The following is a 20,965-nucleotide window of genomic DNA, read 5'->3' on the forward strand; positions in this document are numbered from 1 at the left end:
TCAGGGGACAGACAGGAAATTCCTGCACTGAGCTATCAGTTTTGCTCTAATCCTAAAGCAGCTCTAAGAATTTTTTTTTTAATTTAAAAAAAAAAAAGGAATGATAAACCCTAAGATCAAGTTACCTTGTGGAGGGGGGGTGAAAAGTGATGGAATTGTGGGTACAAACTAAGGACTTCTAGGATTCTGGTTAGTTCTTCAGTTGAGTGATAAGTGCCCAAATGGCTCACTGATGACTTTTAAGTCACTGGAGTTACCACCCTTAGCTCTGACCTTAAGAGTACTAGCTGTCTGAGACAACAGCTCTTCCTTACTGTTTAAGCACCAGTTCAAGTTTTGCTATCCAGTTTTCATAGTTAAAATCATCCAAATGGATAATCTCCTAATTTGGATGCAGTACAATTGGGATCTGATTTAGCACAAGCCATCATTTAATCCTATTTTGTTTGTCTAAGTGTATCATTAAAGCCTTAGATTATTAGTTACTTCCAACTATGAAAAAAAAAAAGATTTTCTTTGGGAAGAAGAGACTCTCATTAAAACAACTCAGCATTCTCCCAATCCTGAAAGGCATCTTCCTTGAAAACATTCTGATTAAGCCTGTGTGATAACAAGGGCAATCAAGACTTCTCTTAAAAAAAAAAAAAATCTATAAATCACCAAATAGATAAGAAGTCAGGCCATTACTCTTGCCCCCGGCAAAGAGCAGCTTAATCTGACCGGAAGATCACCCATTTCCCATCGGAGTCCCAGGCTGGAGGTCAGACCACACAGCTGAATTCAGCCCCCACGGAAGCTCTCAGAAGGAACACAAACAAAGAAATGGGAGATTTTGTTCAGAAAAGAGCATGTTCTCTGCTGTTTTTGCCAGAGGAATAAAGAACAGTGGCATTACACAGAGAAGTCATATACTAGAGACTTAATAGGGTGTCCTGCTGAGGAAATAAGACCTCCACCCCACCTACGTGGAGATATAAAGAAATGAGTGCTGTGCTTAGTTGCTCAGTCATGTCCAACTCTTTGTGACCCCATGGACTGTAGCCTGCCAGGCTCCTCTGTCCATGGGGGTTCTCCAGGCAAGAATACCGGAATGGGTTGCCATGCCCTCCTCCAAAAGAAATGGGTAGATAAGAAATAAGGGCCAACAGAGGGGCCTACATGAGCATGTACCATTAATTCTATCTACCAGACATGGTTTCAAACCTTATCCTTCCAAACAATCCTGCAAAGGTGAATCTGCTCATTGAACAGGTGAAGATGCAGAGAGCTGCAACAAACTGTCAAAGGCTGCCCACTAGCGGCTGACAGAGCCGAGGTTCAAACCTATAGCTGACTGTGAACGGGTAAAGAAAATGTGGTGTATATATTTTATATAAATACACACACACACACACACACACACACACACAGTGGAATATTACTCAGCCATAAAAAGAACCAAATATTGCCATTTGCAGCAACGTGGATGGACTTAGAGATTATCATACGAAGTGAAGTGAGCCTGAGAAAGACAAATATCATGATATCACCTACATGAAGTTACAGGCACTCAGTCATGTCTGACTCTTTGTGACCCCACGGACTATACAGTCCATGGAATTCTCCAGGCCAGAATACTAGAATGGGTAGCCTTTCCCTTCTCCAGGGGATCTTCCCAACCCAGGGATCGAACCCAGGTCTCCCGCATTGCAGGAAGATTCTTTACCAGCTGAGCCACCAGGGAAGCCCAAGAATACTGGAGTGGGTAGCCTATCCCTTCTCCAGGGGATCTTCCTGACCCAGGGATCGAACCCAGGTCTCCCGCATTGCAGGCAGATTCTTTACCAGCTGAGCCACCAGGGAAGCCCAAGAATACTGGAGTGGGTAGCCTATCCCTTCTCCAGGGGATCTTCCTGACCCAGGAATTAAACCAGGATCTCCTACATTGCAGGTGGATTCCTTATCAACTGAGCTATCAGGGAAGCCCAATATCACCTATATGTGGAGTCTAAAAATGAAGCCAGTGAACTTTTGACAAAATAGGAATACACTCACAGACATAGAAAACAAACTTATAGTTAAGGGAAAATTGAGGGGAGGGATAAATTACCGATTTGGGATTAACAGACACACACTACTACACATAAAGTAGACGATCAACAAGGATCTACCAGGAACTATACCCAATGGCACCCCACTCCAGTACTCTTGCCTGGGAAATCCCATGGACAGAGGAGCCTGGTAGGCTGCAGTCCATGGGGTCGCGAAGAGTCAGACACGACTGAGCAACTTCACTTTCACTTTTCACTTTCATGCGCTGGAGAAGGAAATGGCGACCCACTCCAGTATGCTTGCCTGGAGAATCCCAGGGACGGGGGAGCCTGGTGGGCCGCTGTCTATGGAGTCGCACAGAGTCGGACACGACTGACGTGACTTAGCAGCAGCAGCATACCCAATATTTGTAATAACCTATACGTGAAAAGAATCTGAAAAAGAATTTATCTACACACACATGTGTGTGTGAGTATATATATACACATATGGGCTTCCCTGCTGGCTCAGTCAGTAAAGAATCTGCCTGCAATGAGGGAGACCTGGGTTTGATTCCTGGGTCAGGAAGATCCCCTGGAGGAGCACATGGCTACCTACTCCAGTATTCTTGCCTGGGGAATCCCCATGGACAGAGGAGCCCAGCCTGGCGGGCTGCAGTCCATGGTGTCGAAAAGAGTCGGACACGACTCAGCAACTAAGCACAGAGCGCACGTGCGTGCGTGCTCACGTGCGCACACACACACACACACATATATGTACAACCAGATCACTTTGCTATACACCCGAAACTAATACTATGTTGTAAGTCAACTACACTTCAATCTGAAAATAAAGCCTGTATCTGTCTGACTCTAAAGCTTTACACGCTGCTTTACATCCTACACGAAAACAAGGATGACTACAGATCTGTCTTACAGCACCAGCTCTTAGCAGGGACTCCTGTCAAGTGCAATGCTGGCCACACCAGGAAGATGCAGACCCAGCTGAGCTTAGCAGGAATTCCATCAGGAAGAGAGGCTGCTACCATCCTTGGCTCCCAGCCCACAAACCTGGCCCTAACCTCTGTTGGCCACGTCAACGCATGCATCATCTTGGCCACAAGAGGAACACAGTTAAAAAATACAGCGTTTGCTGAAGGCAACCACACCCGTCTGCTCTCTGACCAGCTTCCCCGTGAAGCTCGCTCCTGACGCTTGCTCTACCACTGGTGATCTCACCAGTTACCTAAGGTCCAGCTCGAGACGGCCCTCAGGAGGGAGGCACTGCTGTAGATGGCGTGCATGTACATGAGATGAACCATCAGCTCTGCCAGCCACCAGTAGAAGAGGAGACGGCCCAGCCCCAAGGCAAGGATGGAAAGGCTGGTCTTCGGCGAGCTCTGCTCCTGCTGCTGCATCTAAAGAGGAAACGAAAAAAGTCATCGGATGGCACCACCATTTTTAAAACCTTTCAGAGTCCCCCAGACAATGTTTTTTATAACTTCTCATTATCGCTGTTATCTCCAAATGGAGAGTTCGTTTAGTTTGCCTTGGGAACACTCAGTGCTCCTGGGTGAAGAGACTCATGTCCGACAAATCTCATATGATATCACATATACCTGCAATCTTTAAAAATGATACAAATGAACTTATTTAGAAAACAGAAACAGACTCACAGACATAGAAACCAGGCTTATGGTTACCAAGGGGGAAAGGGGGGTGGGGGGAGGTGGATAAATTAACAGTTTGGGATTAACAGACACACACTACCATATATAAAATAGGTAACAGACAAGGACCTACTGTATAGCACAGAGAACTATATTCAATATCTTGTAATAACCTATAAAGGAAAAGAATCTTAAAAAGAGTAAACAAGTAGACAGCTAGTGGTAAAGAACCCACTTGCCGGTACAGGAGACATAGAGACGTGGGTTTGATCCCTGGAGGGGGTGAAGATCCCCTGCAGGAGGGAATGGCAACCCTCTCCAGCGTTCTTGCCTGGAGAATCCCACGGACAGAGGAGCCCGGCGGGCCACAGTCCACGGGGTCACAAACAGTTGGACATAACTGAAGTGACTAAGCACAAATAACTGAATCATTTTGCTGTATACCTGAAACAACTGCCAACACTGTAAACCACATTATATTTCAATTAAAGTTTTTTAAAAGTCACGTCCGAGTTAGAATACTCTGTCCCAGAGTAAGAATATAGCTTGTAGGGGCTGCAAGCTAGCCCAACGCAGAAAACCAAGAAGGGGTTCTGCACCCTTCACCCCTGCAAAAATCCAGGGCAGAGGGCCATTCCTGATGTATCCTAGACCAACACACAAAAACAACAGAGAGACATCCTTGGTACTTTAGTGGCTAAGACTCTGCACTCCCAGTGCCGGCAGCCCTAGTGTGATCCACACTCAGGGAATTTAGATCCTTTATGCTGCAATGAAGACCCAGCACCATCAAAAAACAAGGCAAAGCAAGCAAACGAAAAGCCAAGAGAGCGTACATAAGTTTTCTGGATGTTACACTGACATGATTTTATTAGGCTGAAGGCTGCCTTGAAATGCAGAGGGGAAGTGGATGCCTTAATTGCGAACTTGTAGCTGCACACATTGGCGGGCAGAAGATATGCACTCGATTCAGCCTTTGACAAGTACGGCTCCAGACACCACAAAAACAAGGGAGGCCCGGCCCTGGGGAAACTGATCTGGGCGTGCCTCTCTGACTTCTCCTCTCCTCTAACCATCAGGGCACACCGAGCCCCACTGCAGCCAGGAGAGGCTGCAGGCACAGCCCTGAGAGGTGACGGGTGACCTACACTCCCAGGAATTCACTTTTATTCCATTCTTGAGCATATAGTCTACCACGGTCTCAAACTGTCCTCTTCCAGCAAGAAGCCAGACCAAGAAATTCGGGCTGGCACAGTGAAACTGCTATCACCTGCGTGGATGGCTTTCACCCTTTTGTCATCTGCTGGGTTAACCACACCCAGGAAAGCTGTTGGTTTTACTTTTTTAACGTAAGCCGATCAAACTTCGGGAATTTCCTTTTTCCTTTCGTTTTCTTCAGCTCGCTTGAGAAAGATAGCGTGTTAGGAAACGAAAGTATTAATAACTGCTTTGAAAGACCCATGCCACCAGGTTTGCCAGGGGAAGTGCTGGCTGGCGAGGTTATCCAGGGACCTAAGCCTCGGTTTGCAGTCTGGCATGGATCACAGTTCACTGTAATTACAGCCACAGCCAATGCAATGCCCCCCTCCACTTCCCTTCGCCAAGAATAACTGAGGGCGGTTTTCATCTGAATCCTTACCTCAAGCGTGCCTGCTCTGCGAGACCCTACAAAGTCCACAGCAGAGCATCAGTGATCCAGTGGATGGCAAAATCCTCAGGTAAGAGACCCCTGACCTGCCTGATCCCTTGTGTCTGCAATACTTGAGAAGAAGAAGGAAATCACGCAAAGGTCCAACAGTAGGGGCTTGGGGCTTGGTTACATGCATGCGCGCACCTCAATCATACATAGTCACAAAAACACTATTTTTTGATACCAATCTGCATAAATCATGAAAGGCTGGAGAGAGAGAGAGACACCAAAATGGCAACAGTGATGGTAATCTTTGGATGGTAAGGGTCTTCGGTTATTTTAAACTGCTACTATTTTTGTAACTGGGGGGAAAGTAATGAAAGTTTCCAATAGCGTGAAGGCATTGGTCCTCTCCACTAGAGAGACAAGCGCTCTGCTTCTGCACCCTTCTTGTCAAAAATGCTTTGGGGAGCGCGGCATCCTCGACGAGAAGGCCTGCCTCTCTCTCTCTTCTGTGCCAGCCCCATCCTTATTTCTCCTTACCGTCCCACTTTGGGGCTTCCCCGGCAGCTCAGTGGTAAAGAACCCACTTGCCATTCAGGAGACTCAGGTTCAATCCCTGGGTCGGGAACCGATCCCCTGCAGAAGGAAATAACAACCTACTCCAGTATCCTTGCCTGGAAAATTGCACGGAAAGAGAAGCCTGGTGGGCTACTGTCCATGGGACTGCAAAGAGTCAGACACCACTTAGTGACGAAACAACTACCTTCCCACCTCACTCAGAGATTTTCTTAGCTATATGCTAAGTTTCCCTTTGTTCAAAATCAATCCTTTTCTAGCTCAAAATTCAAAGAGACACATACACCCCAATATTCATTGCAGCACTATCTACAATAGCCAGAACATGGAAGCAACCTAGATATCCATCAACAGATGGATGGATAGAAAAAGATATGGTACATATATTACACAATGGAATATTATTTAGCCATTAAAAAGAACAAAATTGGGTCCTTTGAAGAGACACAGATGGACCTACAGACTGCCATACAAAGTGGAGCAAGAAAGAGAAAAATAAATACTGTCTAGCAAAGCAAACGCATTTGGACTTAATGAGCATCAGCAGATGAAGAAATAATGACAGAGTGTCCATCAGCCTATGGCAGCTAGAACAGCTCACACCAAGGCAATCAGCTGAGCCAAGACACAAGAGGCACCTAATTCCTCTCCAGGCCAGTGGGCAGGGCCTTTCTCGGTGCCAGACTTACAGAGGAAAGCAGCTTTCCTGATTGAACATGGTAACAACTCACAAGCAGAACTGACCGAAGACCATCTTTGCACAGCTGTCTCCAGCTTCTAAATAAGCAACGGTGCACATGACCTGCAGGCCCATGAGCAGACAGCTAAGCCCCGACTCAGGTCCCCTGAGAATCAGACCTGCACCTGTGGTCGCGAGGCATCACTGGGTGCGCAGTCCTGTCCCCGGGAGCAGAGAAGAGACAGGAGAGCCTCTGCCGGATCAGGACAAAGGGTCCCGCCAGGCGATCGGGAAGGTAAGTCTGGCCAATCGCCTGCAGCTCGGGTGACCATGTGCCACGGGCAGCCCACAGGCCCTCCTTTCCTTCCCCACACAAGGCACCATTCTAAAGGGACCCGAAGATCTGTAATTAGGAAGAAACACAAGGTACATGTGTCCCTGATTGGCTTCCAGCTAATGACTTACCTACCCTCCCCAGGGCCCAACTTCCTCCCCAGGCTGAGAAAGGCATAATTATGTGGCACCCTGGACCAGAAGGGCTGGACTTTTCTCTGCAGTGCTGCCTTTTTGATGCCGGATGCCTCCCCAGTCAGAGTATGAGAAATGTCTATTCCTTAATCACACCGGCAAATGCAGCAGAAGGAAAACAACCCAGTTTTTCACTCTATTTGTTTTTACTTTAAAAAGAATGGATATCAGCTTTTCTTTAGAGTTGTGTCATTATTACAACCCCTGTATACCTTCCATCGAGTTGACTCCCTTTTATTTAAAAAACTGTATCTGTCCCTTGTCAATCCGGCAGGAAGAAAAGACACACCACACACAGCTCACCTAATGAGCAGGGCTGCTCATTATTCAGCCTCGGCAAGCAAAGCATTTCACCGGAGATGTTTTAAACCGAGGGCAGTGCCAACCTTAAGACCACTGGAAACTGCCACCAATGGGAATTTTTAGTGAAGACTCCACGAAAAAACACACATTAACTCATCTGCAAAGTGCATTGTAAAACACATTATATTTTAAAAGCTCATTTCATGCAAATTGCATAAAAAGGAATATCAAAGCCTTTCAGAGATTTTCTAATGATTCAAGGTGACAGTTCTCAAAGCTGAAAGGTTCTTTCACACATGAATAATACCCACATTGGAGAGCACCAGAGAAGCCTTCCACAGACACAACTGTTCAACCGAGTCACCCCCACCCCAGCCTCTGCACTTGGCTCCAGGGCACTGTGGCCCAAGTCTTGTTGCTTTATAATGAAGGCGTTTCTCTCCAGCCCACGGTCTCAGGCCATACCCCTTCCCCAGTAAATGATTCCCTAGTCAGACCCTCACTGCGTCCAGACCAAGGCAGGTGGTACCCACTGGTCTCTGCCAGAACAGAGAATGGAGCCTGAAGTCGGGGTAGTGGCCGCAGGACTGGAACCTAGCCTGGCCAGCTTGAGTGTCCAGACCCGCACGTCCACACGTCACACTGCATCCTCACTCTAATTCCTGTGAGGGTCACCGAGCTGGCAACAAAGCTCCAGTCTTTATTTCCCCCACCCCAACGTGCACTCCATTAGCCTCTCTCTGCCTCCGTGTTACTGTCTGTGAAGTGGGAATAACAAGTGTCTCACTCCTCCAGCTGTTGCTAGGATGAAACATGTTAGAACACGGAAAGCCTGGTTGGGGTGAGTGCTCAGTGAGTATTCCTCCTCACGATTAGCATCACTGCAGGTGCCTTCTGGAGCCTACCCCAAACCCTGAGTGGTCTGCCTGGGACAGTGACTGCCAGCCCTGGTCGCTCAGGGACTGGGCCCGCCCCTGTAGCCACTGCCTGCATCTATCCTCTGCTGACCTCCTCTGAGGCCTGGGATGGCCCCTGCCCAGAATCGTGCCCAGAATGGCCCCCACTACCACCTTCATCTACCAGCTCGGACCCCCCAGGGACTCGGGTCTGGCATAAAGAGATGCGAGTTCTCATCCGTGGGAGCCTCCCCAGGTGAGACCTGAAACAGACCCCTGGTTCCCAGAGGATAGTTCAGTTCAGTTCAGTCGCTCAGTCGTGTCCAACTCCCTGCAACCCCATGAACCGCAGCATGCCAGGCCTCCCTGTCCATCACCAACTCCCGGAATTCACTCAGACTCATGTCCATCGAGCCGGTGATGCCACCCAACCATCTCATCCTCTGTCATCCCCTTCTCCTCCTGCCCTCAATCTTTCCCAGCGTCAGGGTCTTTTCCAATGAGTCAGCTCTTTGCATCAGGTGGCCAAAGTATTGCAGTTTCAGCTTCAACATCAGTCCTTCCAATGAGAACCCAGGACTGATCTCCTTTAGGAGGGACTGGCTGGATCTCCTTGCAGTCCAAGGGACTCTCAAGAGTCTTCTCCAACACCACAGTTCAAAAGCATCAATTCTTCAGCACTCAGCTTTCTTTATAGTCCAACTCTCACATCCATACATGACCACTGGAAAAACTAGCCTTGACTAGACAGACCTTTGTCGGCAAAGTAATGTCTCTGCTTTTTAATATGCTACCTAGGTTGGTCATAACTTCCCTTTCAAGGAGTAAACATATTTTATGGCTGCAATCACCATCTGCAGTGATTTTGGAGCCGCTCCCCAAAAAAAATCAGCCACTGTTTCCACTGTTTCCCCATCTATTTGCCACGAGGTGATGGGGCCGGATGCCAAGATCTTCGTTTTCTGAATGTTGAGCTTTAAGCCAACTTTTTCATTCTCCTCTTTCACTTTCATCAACAGGCTCTTTAGTTCCTCTTCACTTTTTGCCATAAGGGTGGTGTCATCTCCATATCTGAGGTTATTGATATTCTCCCGGCAATCTTGACTCCAGCTTGTGCTTCCTCCAGCCCAGCGTTTATAAGGAGAGACCAAGGAAATAAGTGGGCTGCTCGGACTGGCAGGGCAGGGTTAATAACCCAGGAAGCTGACAGGCAGCCCTCGTCGTGGGCACCGCAACACCAGCGGATCTCTGCATCCACCGGCAGAATTTTAAAGTTGAAACAGAGGCCTTTTCTGGGTTTAGTCACGTAGGCAGTTCAGATGGTCTCAACGACACCTTCCTCTCTCAAGGTCAAAGCTATGCCCCAGAAATGGCTCCCGGCCTGGGAATCATGGGCGGAAAGTACATTCCAAGGGCAGGGGAGGGGTGAGGAGCCTCTGACTGCCCAGGTCCAGACCGTGGGTCAACCAGTGATCCCAGCCTTTCAGTGACCTCCTCCAACAACATACTCCTTAAATGACACTCAGTTTTGGATAACAGTAACGACAATAACAGTGTACAACACGTCAAGCCACGTTACCTAGACAAAATCATTTAGTCCTTACAACAATCCTATCTAGGGGGTATTATTATTTTTTCCATCATACTGATAAAAGGAAAGGCAGTCACAAATAAGGTGAGTAACTCACCAAATGCTCTCAAGCCGAAGCAGAGCAGGGATTCAAACCCTGTAACTAAAGGGCTGGGCTCGGGAGTTTTGCTCTTAACCATCAACCACATTCCCTATTTAAGCACTGTCTTTCCCTCAGGGCTTCCCTCATAGCTTGGTTGGTGAAGAATCCGCCTGCAATGCAGGAGATCCTGGTTCAATTCCTGGGTTGGGACAATCCTCTGGAGAAGGGACAGGCTACCCACACCAGTAATCTTGGGCTTCCCTGGTAGCTTAGCTGGTAAAGAATCCACCTGCACTGTAGGAGCCCTGGGCTCAATCCCTGGGTTGGAAAGATCCCCTAGAGAAGGGAAAGGCTACCCACTCCAGTATTCTGGCCTGGAGAATTCCACGGACTGTATACTCCATGGGGTCGCAAAGGGTCGGACACCACTGAGCGACTTTGACTTTCTTCCCTTTGGGGCAGGAGCACAGCCCTCAGCAAGGAAAGTCCCCTCCAGTGCCCCCCAGGACACCCAGCAGCTCCTCACTGCATGAGTCAGCCTGCTCAGAGTAGGACGGGGTGGCCCCAGGCTCCAAGCTGAGCAAATAAACAGCATTTCCTGTCTTTCCCTAGACCTCCCCCACGCTGTCCCCCACCTCACCCCTGGCTCAGTATCTGAGTTCCACAGACCCCTGGGAGAAACACAGACGGGGCCCATATTTCTGAGACTCCAAATGCCATTAGAGATGGCCTTCGAGTTAACACTGGGGCCTGTTGACAGGCCCAGCTTTCCCTGTTGGTGACTGATGCGCCCACACATCACACGCCATGCATTACAGAGGCACCTCTCCTATGCTTGCTTCATCTTGGGCATGTAAATTTACACACTAAAGGAAACATAAACTGAGCGAAGAAGTCTCCTCGGGTGCACCTAAGGCTCTCATTTTAACCACGGTGGTTTGCAGGGCTGAGTGGGTTTCCACAGTGAGGCTCTGCTGCCCCCTGGTGGCAAGTCTTCTCCTGTCCTTCAGAGACTGGGCGTGCTGGCCTGAGAGGCTAAGGACCAAAATTTCAACTCTTCTGTTTCCTGTGATGTTCACTCATTCGCGCGAGCACTTGTTCAGAGCATACCTTGCTTACAAGCTCTGCCGGCCAGCTTTCTTCCATCCCCTCCCAGTCTTTCCCCTCCCGGCGTCTCTGATGGAATCCTTTCACGCTATGAGGTCAGCTCCTTAGTAGTTTAACTGCTCTTCTTTTAGACCTGTTTTTCTCATAGGAGTTGAGTGCCCATAAACACCCCCAGCAACCACAGAAATCACTTGTCTTTTTCTTGCCCTGTAGCTTATTAACCATCTTGCCATTTCTAAGCTGACTTTTCCAGGAATTCTCCCAGATTACAGAGAAAGGCTTCAATCTGCCTCTTTGCGTTTCTGCTTTTGGCAACTGCTACCATTTTGAAAGGGGTAAAGAAAAAAAAAAGGAAAAAGAATAGACAGAGGTGCAGCCCAGAGTCTCCATACCTGAGGCTCTACTGGCAGAAACTCAAGAGAATGAGAGCCTGTGGCTAAGGATTCAGATGAGCGACGCTCTCAGAGCTCGTCTCTGTTATGACAGATTCGGGACCCTGCAACCCGCCTCTCAAATTCCCTCCAGACTACAGGGGACAGTCAGAAAGGAGGAGACAAGAACTAACAAGAATGGTGATCTGCCAAACAGTGAAGTACGGATCCCACAGGAATAAGCTCCTTAATGGATAAGAGGCGGTTTGGAAAATAATTTGTTTCCTCTTAATGGGTTTAGTCTGTGTTTCTCTGAGAATTATTATCTGTCTTCAAGAGAAGGGTGGGAGTGTGCTGTGGATATTAAGCCCAAAAGCTACTGACTGCAATGTTAAAATTTGAAACTTACAATGGCCACGCCGTGTGTGCACACTCAGTCGCCTCTGACTCTTTGCGACCCCATATACCGTAGCCCCCAGGCTCCTCTGTCCGCAGGATTTCCCAGGCAAGAATCCTGGAGTGGGTTGTCATTTCCTTCTCCAACAACAAGGAGGTTGTGAAAGAGACAAAATGTGGATGAAATGAACCCACCCTACACTGGGCCTACCCCACCCCAATCTTCTAAGGAGGGCCCCCACCTCTGGAGAAGAAGTTCTTCTTCTAAAAACCCTTAGGAAAGTGATTCTCCATCTCGCAGCATCGGGACCACACTCAGGGCCCCCGCCCCCCAGGTTTCTGATTCAGTACGTCTGGGGCAGGGCCTCAGAATCTGCATGTCTGACAAGTTCCCAAGTGAGGCTGCAGCCACGGGTCCAGGGACCCCACTTTAAGAATCACTGAGTCGGTAGCCATTGACAAGAGTGAAATAAGGCCACGTGCAGCGACACGGATGGACCCAGAGATGGTCACGCTGAGTGAAGTAAGTCAGAGAAGGAAAATTATCATATGACATCCCTTCTATGTGGACTCTAAAAAGATAGGATAGAAATGAACTTACAAAACAGAAAGAGACTCACAGACTTAGAAAACAAACTTATGGTTGCTGGGGGGGGGAGAATGGTTAGGGACTTTGGGAAGGTCATGTACACACTGCTGTATTCAAAATGGATAACCAGCAAGGGCCTATTGCACAGCTCATGAAACTCTGCTCAGTGTTACACGGCAGCCTGGATGGGAGATGGATTTGGGGGAGAATGACATGTATATGTATGCTGAGTCCCTTCACTGTTTACCTGAAACTACCAGAGCACTGTTAATCGGCTATACCCCAAAACAAAATAAAAAGTTTAAAGTTGGAAAAAAAAAAATCACTGAGTTGGAAGATCAGCTGCCATCACTAGACCACCTCTGGCTTTTACACAACAACTTCAACCATGATTTTCAAACACGGATTTTAAATTCCTTCATGGCAAAAGAATGCTCCCGGGTAACCCAAATTGAAGTATGAGAAACCATATGCTAAACATATCAATACATCCGCCTAGAATATCAATTTCTCTTAAACATTTGCAGAGGGAAAAAAAGTTTAATGATTTAACTGGCATTTTTTAAGCATTAAGTTATTGTTTAATGCAGAAATGTAATGTTTTGAATACAATGTGAAATTTTTAAGGCAAAATAAGGGATTTCTAAGCACCCTCCTATTTGTGCAGGGGGCACCTTTCGGGGTGCCCGCTCCAGAAATGTGAAACAGTGCTGCTGGCCCTGCTCTTCAACATGTGCAGGCCCCCGTGTGTGCACGTGTGTACATATGTGTGCCTGCACACACACGTGCAAGCACTTACTATTCTCACCTCCATGAGGATTCTCTTGGGGGGGGGGGGGGGCGGGCAGGAATATTCTTGGAGAAATCCTGTTTTTAGGCATCACTGATTACTCACACTTTGGGTGAATTAACCTAGTACACATCTTCCACCAGGCTGGCTGTGGAATGAGGGAAGGAATCCAAAGTAGGAGGGGAAATGCGGTGGGAATGATGAAGGCAGCTTGCCATGAGCCTCGGACTAGACTGCTGTCCAGGAGACAGGCACGGTCCTGGGCAGAAAGAGACACCCAGACCTGCAGACACACCACTGCACTGCCTTCAAACCCCCTCCAACCCCACTCTGTCATCCCACCCAGGTCCCCCTGAACAATCCCCCAGCCACAGAAGAGCTACTTCAGAAGCAGTTTGTGAAAATAAAAGGGCACCATTTGCCAACCAACCGCTTAGTCAGTGTCTCCTTCCATTTTCCCAGTAAGTCCATGAAAACCCGGGTTTCTTTCTCTGGGGCTGGCCTGCCTGGGATGCCCACGCCCAAGCTCCTGGCTGTGCCCAGCAATTATTTCTGGCTACCGCAGTCCACTGGGAATCTGGGTGGGGCCCCTACACCCGACATGCGCAAGAGACACTGCGACCTTCATCCGGAGGCTAATCGCCCCACAGTGCTTCGCTTCTTGTCAGAATTCACGACAACCATGTGTGTTGCCCATTTGTGGGCAACCAAGTATGGGCTTCCTGGTGGCTCCGCGGTAAGGAATCCACCTGCCAATGCCGGAGACATGGGTTCAATCCCTGGGTCAGGAAGATCCCCTGGAGAAGGAAATGGCAACCCACTCCAGGATTCTTGCCCGGAGAATCCCGCGGACAGAGGAGCCTGGTGGGCTACCATCCATGGGGTTGCAAAGAGTCAGACACGACTGAGTGACTGAGCGACAATGTGAAAAGACTCACGAGTGACCACAGCAACAAGGACAGGAGCATCCCGGCAGGAACGCCCATGCAATCCTCGGAAGGCTCTACCTGTGCGATGAACTCCGGGAAGCTGAGGACGGGCCCGTTGTGGAAGACTGGGTAGTAGAAGACGTAGGCGAGCATCCAGGGGAGGGAGTAGGAGGGCCGCTCGGCCGGCGGGGGCCGCCAGCACAGCTCCAGGCTGAAGCTGGTGTAGCACAGACAGCGCACGGCCAGCGTGAACTGCAGCAGGTAGCACTCGTTCTCGGTCGTGCACCACCCTCTCTGCGGAGTCACAAGGAGAGAACAGCCCTTGAGTGTCGCGGACAGACACTGTCCAATCTCCAGGGGAGGAGCTCTCGTCCACGGGCAGAGTGGCTGTCCCACCCCGGGAGCCGAGAACCACCGAACAGCTGGTAAACGTCATGCATCATCAGAGCAAGCAGTTAACGAGCAGAAGAGTGCCCCTAACGTCGGCCATCGGCTTCGCGTTAAGCCTGATGCAACAGAGGGCGAGGGTTTTCCCAGATACGCATCCGCGCGACACACCAGTGCATAGCACGGAGATTAGCTACATCCGAGGGGTACTCTGAAAGCCCCTTCCACAACTCTGAAGACACGGAGAGACCTATCCAGACAGATCTCGGGACTCTGGGGGCTCAGGTCCAGATCCCCGCAATAAAGGGAAACCTTGCTATAAAATGAGCCACACAGTTTGCTTGGTATCCCATTTGCACATAAAAGCTAGGTTTACACTATTCTACAGCTTACTACAGGGGTCCCAAACCCCTGGGCCACAGGCCACTGTTGGTCTGTGGCCAGTTTAGGAACCGGGCTACACAGCTGGAGGGGATGGGCAGGTGAGCTAGCGAAGCTTCACCTGTATTTCAAGCCACTTCCCACGGCTCCCGTTACTGCCTGAGCCCCACCTGCTGTCAGATCAGTATTAGATATTCACAGGGGCGCGAGCCCTACTGTGAAGTGTGCGTGCCAGGGTCGGAGGCTGCACACTCCTTGTGAGAATCTGATGCCCGATGATCTGAGGTGGAGCTGAGCTGGTGACGCTGGTGATGGGGAGTGCACAGGAGTAAAGTCCACAAGAAAGGTGTGCCAGGAAATCAATTTGTTAGAAGAGTAATCCCCACAAGGCACAATAAAATGATGTGTGTCTGTAAACATCACGTGGGATTTATGTCTTCAACATATTTTTCCTCTGGCTCTCTGTCATTAATTTGGCTTCACATGTAGTGCAGGACTATTTTCCAAACAAGCTTTAGAGACACATCATCAAAAGAAATAGTCCCTGCCTTCAATGAACCTGAATTCTCACACAGGAGACAGGTCCACAAGACGGCATGAAATAAGAAATAACAAGCATGTACAAAACTAGGCGAAGAACAAAAGACCAAAAGCAACTGTGATAAAATCTTGAGACTGAGGGAGTAAAATTATGGATCATTTTATAATCTATTTTTCTACATTTTCCATATTTTCTAAAATACATATGTATTGTTTTTTAATGAGAAAACTAGGTGATGAAAATAGATACAAAAAATAGAATTGGGACAAAGGACAGAGTAGTTCATTTGACCCGTGAGAGTCTTTCAAGACTTTACACAGAAAAATTAAGCACTGAACAGAGTTTCTACTCCATGTCCAAGACTTCAGCAGCCACCAAGAAAAATCAAGAAAACTGCATGTGTGAAAGTATGGAAACCCAGCGCAACGAGTTGCTGGTCATTTGCTCCCTCCTCTTTGGCAACAGTTTTCACATCACCAACATACATAATTTATTCACCACCAACGCCCATAGCTGATGCTAGTGGTCCCCAAATAAACGATCATTACAATCGGAGACTGCTTTGAATACTTGCCAGTATCCCCTGAAAGTTAGACGTGGATTTGTTTTTATTTTTATCGCAAATCTGATTTTAAGCACACTTATTTAAATAATCAGGTAGCTTAATCGTTCTGGGAAGTTAAGTATCTTTTGTTAGGAGAGAGCTGCCACCTGACCTACTCACGCCAGTCTACTGGTGAGAGTGAAAAAAAAAAAAAATTTAAGAGAGCCTAACAGCAAAAACAAAAAAAAAACTTGAATTTTCAAAATGCTACCATTTTTACAAAATTGCTTAACACATTATCTTGTTAGGTCCTCAGAACAACTCCATAAGGAAGGCAGAGCAGCTCGTACCTTCATTTTCCAAATGATGAAATTGAGACTCAAAGGTCAAATACTGCCTCTGGTTTCAAGGGAAGGACACATAGCAAATAGAAGAGATTAGAAAACCACCGGCTCAATCTTCCTGCTGCGTCCTTTCCCACATCTGGGCCAGCCCAGGGCCCCCCATCTCTAACTGCCATCGTATGAATCAATAAATCAGTGAACGAACAGGTGAACAAATGGACAAAAGTTAAAATGCCACAGGAACACGTGGTTAAAGGAAGACTATCAGAAGCTTCCCAAGATTTTCTGTGCAAGGAAAATACTTAGCTTACCTGTTTCAGGGACCACCGTGGGCTTCTGATGAAATAAAGATGTGAGAATTCCCTATAAACTCTGCAGCAGTTTACAGATGATTTTTTATTAAAAGGATAGGGGATTATTCCTGGAGGAGAAAGTGGCAACCCACTCCAGTACTCTTGCCTGGGTAATCCCACGGACAGAGGAGCCTGACGGGCTACAGTCCATGGGGTCAAGAAAGAGTCGGTCGTGACTTAGCGACTAAACAGCAAGGGGATTACTGCTTCCTTTTCCTTTTGTTCCTGTGACATCTGGCACCATCCATGCTTACCGAAACTGGGAGGAAAGGTACAGGGTCGGCCGTGGACAGCCTCCAAGGGCTAAAGCGTGTTAGCCCCTCAGTCACGTCTGGAGGGCTAAGACAAAGTCGGATACAAAGGATCGCAGGATGCAACACCCTCTGCGGCCACGAGGGGGAGCCCCATCCCAGTTCTTGGATTGACTCTTTTCTGAAAACAAAGGCATCTACCTGGATAATGGCATTGCAAAACAGGTTTTCTCCTTCCCGTTTGTATAAAAAAAAAACAGAGGCTCTTACCTTAACTTCCTCCACATCTTGCAGTCTCAGTGTAGAGAGCAGAGAGAGAGAACACAGCCATGATAGGAACTGAGACCGGAACTGAGCAACACAGAAGGAGACGGTGGTGTGAATAAGAACCATGGCGGTGCCTCGGGTCCCCAGCACGCAGCGGCAGGCCCACATCCCATAGGCTGCGAGGATCCAGGGTTTGTGCTGCAGACAGAGAAGGACCCAGAGAGAGAGAGACAGAAAAGAGAAAGTAAGCTAACAGCCTTTGCCATTGAAGGTTCTGTTTTGTGACCCTTTAACCAAACTCATTGTCCTGGGGATTTAGTGTTAACACAGACAAAGAGGATTCAGAAGGACCTTCCACATTAACCCCAGATAGCGGTCCCCAACCTTTTGGCCACCAGTGGAGACAGTTTTTCCATGGACCAGAGTTGGGGTGTGTGGGTGGTTTCAGGATGATTCAAGCACATTACATGCATTGTACACTTTATTTCTGTCAGTTACATCAGCTCTACCACAGATCATCAGGCATTAGATCCTGGAGGCTGGGGACCCCTGCTCCAGAGTGATGGCTGCCCACCCCCAGGTCCTAAGAACTTCACCAGATTCACCCAGAAGCAAGGAGCTACTTTCCTGCCTTCAGCCAAAGCCACAAGCCAGTGGATCCCACAGCAATAAGACACATAGCTGACATTCCAACAGACATTACGGAAGCCAGAAGACAGCTGGAAAAGCTGCCAGCCTGGCATACCAGCCACTACCTACACTATTCTGCGAAAGTGAAGGTGAGAGAAAGCACTGGTGTACATTTCTTGGGAGTCTTCTTTAGAAACTGGGCCATCCAAACCACAAAAGGCTTCCTAAAGTCTAAACCACAGATTTAAAAGTAAATATCTAATTACATTTTTTTTCGTTAGCATATTATTCACAGTCAAATTTAGGTCACAGAAAAAGTACCTGCTTTCAGTGGGTGAGATTGAGGCCTTTGCCTAGCAAATCTGATTAATACATCTATTACTACCTTAGGAGAGAATTTTTCTATTTCAAGTTTTACAGTTATTGACATTGAATAACTAAATAGATAAATTAACATTTTTTTTTTCCTCAGAGAATGAACTTATGGTCTGGGGGAGGATAGAGGAAGGGATAGATGGGGAGTTTGGGATGGACACACTGCTATATTTAAAACAGATAACCAACAAGGACCTACTGTATAGCAAATGGTACTCTGTTCGGTGTTATGTGGCAGCCTGGATGGGAGGGGAGTTTGGAGGAGAATGGATACATGTATACCTATGGCTGAGTCCCTTCACTGTTCACCTGAAACTATCGTTAACATTTAACTGGCTATGAAAGTGAAAGTCACTCAGTCGTGTCCGACTCTTTGTGACCCCACAGACTATATAGTTCTCCAGGCCAGAATACTGGAGGGGGTAGCCTATCCCTTCTTCAGCAGATCTTCCCAACCCAGGAATTGAACCAAGATCTCCTGCATTGCAGGGAGATTCTTTACCAGCTGAGCTGGTAAAGAATTAGGGTAATTGGCTATGCCCCAAAACAAAATAAAAAGTTTTAAAAAACTAACATGTCTTTGCTTTTACAATACATTCTTGGTCATATCTGGCTGGTAAATCCTTACTTTAAAAAAACCCACAATAACAGTTTAACAGTGTTTGAGAGGCAATTATCTTTGGGGTAGAATTACCAAGTTTTGCTGTCTAATTGCCTAAATAAATGTCCCCATTAACTAGCTGTTTAACCCTAGACAAGTTACTAAATCTCTCTTTTAAATCACATATAAAATTAGAATAATGGCATCTGCTTCATGAGGCTGTCGTGAGAACTAAGTTAACAGTGTAAAATGTTTACAGCAATGTCTGCGTACACTGCAAATACTAGCAGCTATTCCTATAGGGAAACATGATGTGTCTGTTTGATGGGCATTCAAAAACAGGATTTCCAGGGACTTCCCTGGTAGTCCAGTGGTTAAGACTTCGACTTCCAATGCAGAGGCTGTGGGTTCAATCCCTGGTCGGGGAGCTAAAATCTCACATGCCTCATAGCCAAAAAAGTAAAACATCAAACAGAAGCAGTATTGTAACAAATTCAATAAAGACTTTAAAAATGATATACATCATACACACACACACACACACACACACACACAGAGATAGATAGGATTTCCATGAATGCACTGACTTAAAAAGTGAGGACTACTTAAAATTGGGTCTTCTTATGGAAAAAATGATTTCTTTAAGGGAAAGACAGATGTGGACTGCAAATTATAAATCCCGTCTTTCAATGGTAACGCTTCCAAAATATTGCCGAAGTAGAATTATCTCCCAAATCTATACTCTAACCCAAGGGAGAACATTTTAAATGAACAACTGGGTCAGCCACTTTGAAGTTCCAAGAAAACCAGGGAAATCTACAGTTCATTTTTACTATTTTTCCATCCTACTACCCACATTAAATAGCACATAAGTTTGCTTCAAACTTTCCCCTAAAAACTCACCTCTGGACAGAGTTCAGTTATAAGGAATAAGGTTGCCAACAGTATTTTAAGTAGCTTTAACAAATGAAAAAAGGGGGGGGTGTCTTTTTAAACAGGATCTACAACATTTACCACTTGGAATCCATTCCCATGTGTGCGTGGCTACGCACATACCCGTAACACAGCTACGTTTTATTAAGTGCTATTTGATCCATTTGGAAAAAGCCTGTTTGTTGGGATTCATTTGGGAACTCAACCACAGACTTAAGCTGCTTCAACTTGGAAAAGCTGCAGGAACCTTCAGGAACTACTAGCAGGGCTGTGCAAACTCCATCTGCTCCGAAGAGTCTGATGAATTCACCTGAGCTCACAAACGCTACTTTGAGGGCTCACAAGGTCATCCTATATTCTCATCCCTCACCATCTTCTTCCTGTCAGAGTACAGGCAGGCAACATTCAGTACCATTCTCTCTTAAGACGTCACAGCAAATGCGCTCATGTGAACCTTACCTTCTCTGATATCCCTATTACCCACTCACTGACCCCAACGGGCAAAGGCAACTCCACCATATACATTCACAGTGGTCAGGTGATGAAACAGAGCAATGTGAAAAATCTAAAAAGAGTTACCTATTTTAAAACCTGTATAGGGCTACCCTGGTGGCTCAGTGGTAAAGAATCTGTCTGCCAATGCAGGGGACACAGGTTCGATCCCGGGTCCGGGAAAAATCCCACGTGCCATGGAGCAGCTAGGTCTGTGCGCCAAAACTACTGAAGGCCGCCTGCCTAGAGTCCGTGTTCCAGGCAGAAGCCACTGTAATGAGGAGCCCACGCACTGCAAGTGGACAGTAGCCCCCGCTCTCTGCAACTAGGGAAAGCCCACACACGGCAACAGCCTTAAGTAATAAATAAAAAAATAAAATATTTTTACAAACATATATAAATTGTGTGTGCTCACTCGGGTATGTCCAACTCTTTGCAACCCCATGTACTGTGGCCCACCCGTCTCCTTTGTCCGTGGGATTCTCCAGGCAAGAACACTGGAGATACTGGGTTGCCATTCCCTTCTCCAGGGGATCTTCCAGACCCGGGAATGGAACCCACACCTCCTGCACCTCCCACATTAGCAGGCAGATTCTTTGCCACTGTGCCACTTGAGAAGCCCTTACGTAAATTAGAACCTCACAGAAATATTGATTTTTCACCTGTAAAGTGAATGTAACCGCAACCTACACAGCTGCAATGAGAATTCCAAAACAC

The 20,965-nt window shown here is 47.3% G+C and overlaps 1 protein-coding gene across 2 annotated transcripts in view; it reads right to left on the bottom strand.

Annotated features, from left to right (window-relative positions):
* Nucleotides 1-20,965, bottom strand: part of HHAT (hedgehog acyltransferase) — a 373,409-nt gene that overhangs the window by 275,227 nt on the left and 77,217 nt on the right. The window contains exons 5-7 of one of the 2 annotated variants that reach the window (XM_069544235.1): nucleotides 17,221-17,415; nucleotides 14,228-14,443; nucleotides 3,256-3,427 (exon numbers count right to left, since the gene is read on the bottom strand). In XM_069544235.1, the coding sequence (XP_069400336.1) occupies nucleotides 3,256-3,427; nucleotides 14,228-14,443; nucleotides 17,221-17,415 (583 nt within the window). The remainder of the gene's footprint in view (nucleotides 1-3,255; nucleotides 3,428-14,227; nucleotides 14,444-17,220; nucleotides 17,416-20,965) is intronic. The other variant, XM_069544234.1, reaches the window with a different exon arrangement.

Source organism: Ovis canadensis, chromosome 12 (assembly GCF_042477335.2).
Source record: "Ovis canadensis isolate MfBH-ARS-UI-01 breed Bighorn chromosome 12, ARS-UI_OviCan_v2, whole genome shotgun sequence".
In the NCBI taxonomy this organism is placed as follows: domain Eukaryota; kingdom Metazoa; phylum Chordata; class Mammalia; order Artiodactyla; family Bovidae; genus Ovis; species Ovis canadensis.